The sequence below is a fragment of the Micropterus dolomieu genome, linkage group LG18 (genome assembly GCF_021292245.1).
Source record: "Micropterus dolomieu isolate WLL.071019.BEF.003 ecotype Adirondacks linkage group LG18, ASM2129224v1, whole genome shotgun sequence".
Taxonomy (NCBI): domain Eukaryota; kingdom Metazoa; phylum Chordata; class Actinopteri; order Centrarchiformes; family Centrarchidae; genus Micropterus; species Micropterus dolomieu.
The window spans coordinates 619,489-627,148 of NC_060167.1; the positions used below are offsets into that span (position 1 = coordinate 619,489).

The 7,660-nt window shown below is 46.7% G+C and overlaps 1 protein-coding gene across 1 annotated transcript in view; it reads right to left on the minus strand.

The window, feature by feature from the left end:
• Positions 1-1,045: 1,045 nt before the first annotated feature.
• LOC123956936 (poly(rC)-binding protein 4-like) overlaps positions 1,046-7,660 on the minus strand; it is a 62,020-nt gene continuing 55,405 nt past the window's right edge. Inside the window, exon 11 of the mRNA XM_046029507.1 lies at positions 1,046-6,921. Within this exon, the coding sequence (XP_045885463.1) occupies positions 6,513-6,921 (409 nt within the window). The 3' untranslated portion in view covers positions 1,046-6,512. The remainder of the gene's footprint in view (positions 6,922-7,660) is intronic.

The window sequence follows — 7,660 nt, forward strand, 5'->3', positions numbered from 1 at the left end:
GATGGAGGGACGAAGGGGTCGAGGATGGAGGGATGAAAAGGGGTCGAGATGGAGGGACGATGGAGTCGAGATGGAGGGACGAAGGGGTCGAGGATGGAGGGACGATGGAGTCGAGATGGAGGGACGAAGGGGTCGAGGATGGAGGGATGAAAAGGAGTCGAGATGGAGGGACGATGGAGTCGAGATGGAGGGACGAAGAGGTCGAGATGGAGGGACGAAGGAGTCGAGATGGAGGGACGAAGGAGTCGAGATGGAGGGACGATGGAATGAGTGAAGTACGGGTGGCTGATTGGAGGAATTGAATGAAGCGCAGGTGGTAGAATAAGTGAGAGAGGCCTGGTCCTGTTCCTGAACCTCAGTTTACACAACTCCATTAATTGTTCTTTTTAGATCTGAGAATGTAAATGCTGTTTTTAAGTTTGGTACCATTAAAGGTTTTTCACTGATCTTGAGCTTAAGATTTACAGAAGAGCTACAAACGTGGAGGCGTGCTAAAACCTTTGGACCAGCAGTGTATATTTGATAAAATATATGTTATATAATTTGGAATAATCGGCATGGTATGCAATAATAAGCCTGCGTGTGTTGAATAGCGACCCAGACAACGTGTTATGTCACATATACAGATAATAATATCATTTATTACATATATTTCTACACCATATCTCATGCACGAGGACATATTATTAGATGAACTTAGTTAAACAGGTCAGTGTGACAAAAACACAAACACTTTCAGTTGTCATGGCAGCTGATCCTGGAGCTGTGCAGGAGATCTTAATTAGCAACTTATGTGAACAGACTGCTGCAGAAGAAGCTCTGTCGTCCTTCACGCCGGAGTTTGTCCTGTAGAAGTGATGATTTGATCCCAAACAGCAGCCTGTCTCTGTTGGTCCCAGTGATGCTCAGACAGCTCAGTAACCACAGAACCCTCCTCAGGTGTTCACACTGTAATTTAAGTGAAATGTTTGGGATCTGCAGCATGCAGGAACATAAAAATCTGCTCTGAAACGACCCACAGAGATGAGAGACGGCTCGGCCTGCGGTGTTTTCAGTGAGGTTTTTATTTATTAGGACATGACATGAATGGAAAGAAAACAGAGAGTCACAAACACATCAGGCTGATATACAGAGAGCAAACCTCCCACCGTCACAGGGACGGACAAATTAAAACACAGAGATGGTAGCACTTCATATGCAGAATATCTGGTCATAATGGATTTTTCATGTTCAAGTGCAATACGTTATTCAGAACCGGACTCGTTTTTTCTGCAGGTGGTTCGGAGTGAGTGTGTGTGTTCATCTGTAGTACAAACTGGAACGAGAGCGGCGTTACACAGTGAACTCCTCCTGTTTGGTAAAGTCTTTCTGTCCTGAGGGTCTGATTCCTGCAACACATGAGCCCTGACGAGCGTTTCCTGACCAACAGACACACCTGCACAGCGTTCAGGACTTCAGACTCACAGAGAGCGCAGGAGAAGCGGCCGTTAATCAGTAAACTCTGCACGCCGTTCTGAAATGTGTTCATTAAAAATCAGACCAGAGGTTGAATTCATGTTTCCACAACAGCGAGCGTGATTAGTTCAGCTTCACCCAGACTGAGTCCTCTTCATTCAGTCAATAAACTACAGCTTCTCTGTTTATTCTAGTTTTAGGAACAATAACTGATGAATATCCAGAACTTCCACTGGTAATATTTTATATTTCTCCAGCCACGGGACGCTAATGCTGCGTTCCGTTTAACTTGGGGAGTCGCAAATTTGGCGTTCGAAATTTCAACTGGAACTGCGTCTTAAGTCAGAAAGTTGGAGGTCATCTGTTGTTGTAGTGGAGCGCGGTCATTCCCAGCTCCGACCTCTGACTTCCAAAGCAAACGGAACGCAGCCGAACTCGTCATTCGTATCCACGCAGATTAAATGTGTTTACAGTCGTCTCTTCAGTGAAGGTGTTTTTATGTTAAAAATGAATTTACAGTCGACGATATTAAAACATTTAACAACAAATAAAATGAAACGCCCGTGCTTTTCTGCCGCACTGACTTGCGTCTCGTAGGCCTCCCCGTCAGCAGGTGGCGTTCGCTCGGCTGCCGTGGAGGTGGTTCAGTTATCATCACGCGTTCAAAACGACTCAAACTGCCGTCTCAGAAGGCGTCTAGCAGGACTGCTATGGAAGATTTTATTGGACTTTAATACCCACAGAAAACAATCCACAAATGTTAATGCTCAAATATTTCACTATCTACAAACATATATTTTTACATTTGTGATGTGTAAAATCTTATCCACAAAAATACAGACTGACTTCTACACACAAAACATTTTTTGCACATTTGCAGATTGCTTTCTGTCGCCTTCACCCGAGAGTGCTGCCTTCTGAGGCTCCTGTGTGTTACGGCAGCCCATGTGACCAGTAGGTGGACTATTCTTCTCCTTCTTGCTTTTTCCAAAGTCAACAATGAAACTTGAAAAGGAAGAAAACCATCGTAGACGATTTAGATGATGTAGCTGTGGTGGGACAACAGAATCGGTCTAAAAGTCAGGATAGCCTCCTGATTCAATCCGTCTCAGGGCTTCTGCTGCGTTTCTTTACTGAACAAGTCCACAAACCTGCAGAGCCAGCCCGTCCTCAGCAGAGAAACGGCCGGGCAGCTTCTTACGACCCAGATTTAGGTTTTTCTGTCAGGCCTCTAGAGGCAGAAGAAGTCAGGTGACCTGGTATAACGCGCAACAAAGTCTCTGTAAGGAGGAGGTGCAAGTTAGACCAAAATAATCTTTGCTGTTTGAGTCTGAACCCGACCAAAGATGGACGTGAGGAGCGTGAGACGCGTCCTCGGTAGAATCTCCTAATTAAACGTATTAAAATTATTATTATCAGCTTATTCAGCCGCTTCAGATCTATGTTAGCATTTTGGTAAGAAAACATTGTTCGTTTTATATTCCCGAGTTCTGCCCTGCTTCTGACCTGCAGCTTCTTCTTCAGAACCGGTTCTCTCCATTTGTAAACTAACGGTGAGTCGATCATCAGGGCGGATGTGTTGCGTCCACCGTAGCCCTTTGCTTTCAGCTGCACTTCAGCCTCCAGGTGAACCCACACACAGACCACTGAGCTGAACCACACACACACACGTTTTTGCATAGACGTCATTTCAAGTCGGACTCATGCAAATGGTCGAGAGACGCGAGGACAGTGAGCGGGAAGACATGAAATGAAAGACGGACGGGTGACGCGATCCAACAGTTAAATTCAGTTCATCAACAAGGTTATCTGACTTTATAAAAATAAGTGAGCTGGTTTAATATACCACGTTGTTATCATCAGCACTTTTGAAACCAAACTAAAGGAACAGAGAACTCGAATGCATCGACTTAAATATTCATGTACAGCTGAAAAGTACACACACGTATATTTGCCTGCCTGTGTGATGCTACTCATCCGGCTCTGTTCAGTATTGCTTTGAGTTCACGGCTTAGTGAGGAGGAGTCAGTGCAGCGACCGGGCCTGTGTGTGTGTGTGTGTTCCACCACTTTAATCATCTTTATGTGTGTATTTACATGTATCTGTGTGTGTGTGTTAGTGAGGCCAAGCAAACATGCAGCATTAGTCTCCGCCCCCCCTGCAGGACCGTAAACCGAGCTGAGCGTCAGGTCAGCTGGAGAAACAGAAGGAAAACCAGCGCTGCTTTCTGCCTTCACACGCACACAGAACCACAGCAAGCTCAAGAACCGCGGTCCTGATCCGCTTCTCCATCAGCTGGGATCAACACTTCTGAAGTGTAGCAGCCCTGCATTACAGCTGCAACCGTTAAATTAATTGGAAACTATTTTGATAATCGATTCATCGGTTTGAGTCATTTTATTACGGAGAATTCTCTGATTCCAGCTTCTTAAATCGGGATATTTTCTGGTTTCTTTGCTCCTGTGTGACGGTAAAATAATCGACTTAATAACATCTATGACACGAATCGTTAGCTGCAGGTGTGCTGTTACCATTATTGATTTTGGTACCAGTATTTATCTCATTATTTTGTTCTGTGAAAGAAACAGATATTTTTATAAAAATGTCCAGAGGTTTGTTTGGTGCTTTACTACAAATCAATGAAAACTAAACAGGAACTAACGTCACCAGCAGACTGCTAATAATATCAATGCATAACATTTACAGGGCTCCGTGTGTCTGCAGCCTGCCACTGCTCGTGAACGTGTGGTCATTAGCAGACTGAATGAAAGTGTTAATGTGAGTCACAGCAGGCTGCTGCGGGAGCTTACTGATATTTTGGTTTTGGCTAATTAGTAGCTGGTTTAATGTCGGCACCTGAAGGCCCCTTTTCTACCAGGTTTATATCTATGATCAGGTCTTTCTGATGGATTGCTGTACTTTTACACCGCGACATGTTGATTTCATCTGTGACACTGTGAGTGAGTGAGTGATGGATTCGTCTGGTAAACCTCCAGGAAAAGCCAGATTTGAGCCGCATCTTATCACAGCGTGTCCCTGAAGTATCTGCCAACAGCTGACAGTGATTAACAGCACTGAATAACTTCACCAAAGCTCCTCGCTGCACTTATTTCTGATTGTTTCTGTAAACTGCAGCCGCCGCAGCACCTGAAGCTCCTTTACACCAGGACACAAGAGTTATGTGTCGCAGGAAGCGGCGGTTGTACTTGTAGTTCCGTGGATGCTGAAAGCTGAGAAGCAGCGCCGACAGTTAGAAGGTGTGTGTGGTAAAACGTCCAGTTTGAGCTCACGAGTGAAAACACTACTCTAACAGAAACATCGGGTTATTACCATTACAGTGATCAGTATTTTTTTTTGTGTTCACACAACTAAAAAAAACAAGCCTCAGATCTAGTTTTACAGTAATGACCTGCAGCCACGTTGGTTTTTCTACAACTATAAATGTAATCCTCCTTTTTAATAAGTTAAAAAATAATTTAAACACATTTCAAACGAGAATTGTGAACAAAAACAAGTACAGACGTCTTTAAATCTAGTATGTGTGTTTAAAAACTCTATACAACAAATACCACGAGTAAAGAAAAACCCAGACAGGAAGCAGAAAGGAAGTAGTCAAATACAAGTCGACATCTTTGTATACAAAAGCCGAGTCGTTCGGCTCAGTGTTAGTGACCAGTGATAGAAACTCTGAGGGAATATTAGTCAATAAATACGAGAGTATACAAGAGAATAAGGACAAAAGAGAGCAGGAACCAGACGAGGAGGGAAAAGCTGAATAGTCTCTATGGCTTTTACAGGCTTTGTGGCCCAAACGACCTTTAATATCAGTTTCATCACACAGGAGCTCCAAAGAGTCGCTCCGACGAGGGCAGAGCTGCAGAGTCACCAACACAAGTCCAACAAAAGCGTCTTTTACTGAGACGCGAAGTGGGATTATTGGAAGACGACGACGACGACGTGAAAGCCTGAAACGCTCAGACCTGCTGGAGAGCTTGATGCTGTCTTCATGTCTCTGGGTGCACACGTCACGGTCCATTTCACCGCGAGCTCGCTGTTTCTGCAGGCTGCACTCAGAGACATGAACGTGGGTTTGTCTGCGCAGGATGGAAAGTTAACTCCCCAGCAGACGTCAGCTGATGCGCTCTGTGGCCCCCGTGAGCCCACGTTCTGAGTTATGGCTGTGTTGAAGACAACTTATCTCCACTGGGGAAGCAGAGAGGAGTCCGCGACCCTGAGCGGCTTATTAACCCAGTGCAGCTTTCATGCACGAGCGACGCTAAACACCAAAACAAAGCATCACGCCGGTTTAGTGATCCATCATCTTTAAGAAGCTGTCGGACAGGATTCTCTGCTTGCGCACATTTTTTATCACCAGTGAGAAATGAAAAGTAATAAATATCCCGCATGCGGCCTAATAATCAGCGCTGACCGTCAGCATTATGAGAACATGTGATCGGACGCTGGATATTTTAGTCCCGTCTCATTTAAGAGCTCAAAGACAGAAAAGGTCAAGAAAGCAAGATGGAGAGAATTACTCTTTAACTTCTGTTTGTTCTGGAGCTCAGACAGACATCAGCGTGAACATTTAACCCCCCTTCACTGCATTTCTGATTACCCATGAGCCTCTGCAGCTTGGTGTCTGGACGTCACACAGAGCTCTTGGCTGGGATCAGTTAACAGAGTTTGGCAGCAGGTTCTGAGTTGACTTCTGTAGGCTCTGATTTAACTAAAGCAACAAGTTCTGTGCCGAGACGACATGTTTCCACAGCAGGTGCAGGGCCGACCACGGTGAACCAAGACTCGCACCGTGCAGCGCTGCTCGGACAAACCCTGTTCGCTGCTTCACGTCTGAAATCATCCGTGTTCCAATTATCCCACTTTGAAATTTTTGAGTGATCAAGAAGAAAGGAATAAGAGACGGGGCGGCAGAGGAAGGAGTGAGAAAGAGAGAGTGATAAGGAGAGAGAAAATAAAACTGCCCTTCCATCTGAAAACCAGCCTCAGTCCCAGAAGCTACCTCAGTGATGCGAACTCATCCTTTCATTCCGCCGCCGTCTTTAGTACGGCGCAAACTTCTGTCTCTCCGGCTTCTTCATCCCGTTGGCGGAGGACGAGATCTTGGCCGTGTAGGACGCCAGAGCTGCCGCTGCGTGAGCCTGGACCGGAACGCCCGCCGTCTGCATCGAACCCGGCAACATGGGAGCCCCTATGGCCGCCGCCGCTGAGCCAGGAGGGGTGGAGAGTGCCAGGTAAGGGATGGATTTCATCCCCAGGAGGCTGGAGAGGGGGAGGGCGTAGGGAGCGCCCAGCATGGGAGCATGGGACAGTGGGGCGCCCATCGCTGCCAGGGGGGAGGAGGAGGAGGACGAGGCGGAGACAGGGGGGGCGGGCTGGGTGAAGCTCATGGTCAGGTCAACGGGAGACGGCATGGAGGAGGACTGGGCGGTGGATTTGGCGGTCTCTAAACTGGAGGAGGGGAAGGGACGGGGGTAGGGAGGGAGGGACAGGAGGTGGAGGGAAGGGACGGAGGGTGAAGGGAGGGAAGGAGAGGGGTAAGGGAGAGGGAGTTTTGGATGGAGAAGGGTTAGAGGGTTAAATAAAAGACATGTTAAAAGAAATCAAAGAGTAAAAAACAAAAATCAAATTAAACCCAAAAAAAACCCAAACAAACAAACAGGATACTTTGGAGAGTAAAAATGACAAAACTAAAATCATAAGACAGGTGTGTTTGCTGGAGGTTGCAACAGATTATTGTAGGGGGTTCGCTGTACGGATGGGGGGTGTGCTGTATCAGTTGGGGTGATGGCTTGGGAGGGGGCTTAGGGAGGAGGAAACACAACCATTATAGAAATATTAGGATGGAAGTTCAGTCAAAATCCTGCTGGTTCACAAACAGGGAAAAGAAGCACAACAAACGTTCCATCAGAAACCCAGTTAGAGCTCAAGTCCCGCCCCACGTCCATCAGAAACCCAGTCAGAGCTCAAGTCCCGCCCCACGTCCATCAGAAACCCAGTCAGAGAGCTCAAGTCCCGCCCCACATCCATCAGAAACCCAGTCAGAGAGCTCAAGTCCCGCCCCACGTCCATCAGAAACCCAGTTAGAGCTCAAGTCCCGCCCCACGTCCATCAGAAACCCAGTCAGAGAGCTCAAGTCCTGTCCTAGGTCCATCAGAAACCCAGTCAGAGCTGAAGTCCTGCCCCACAT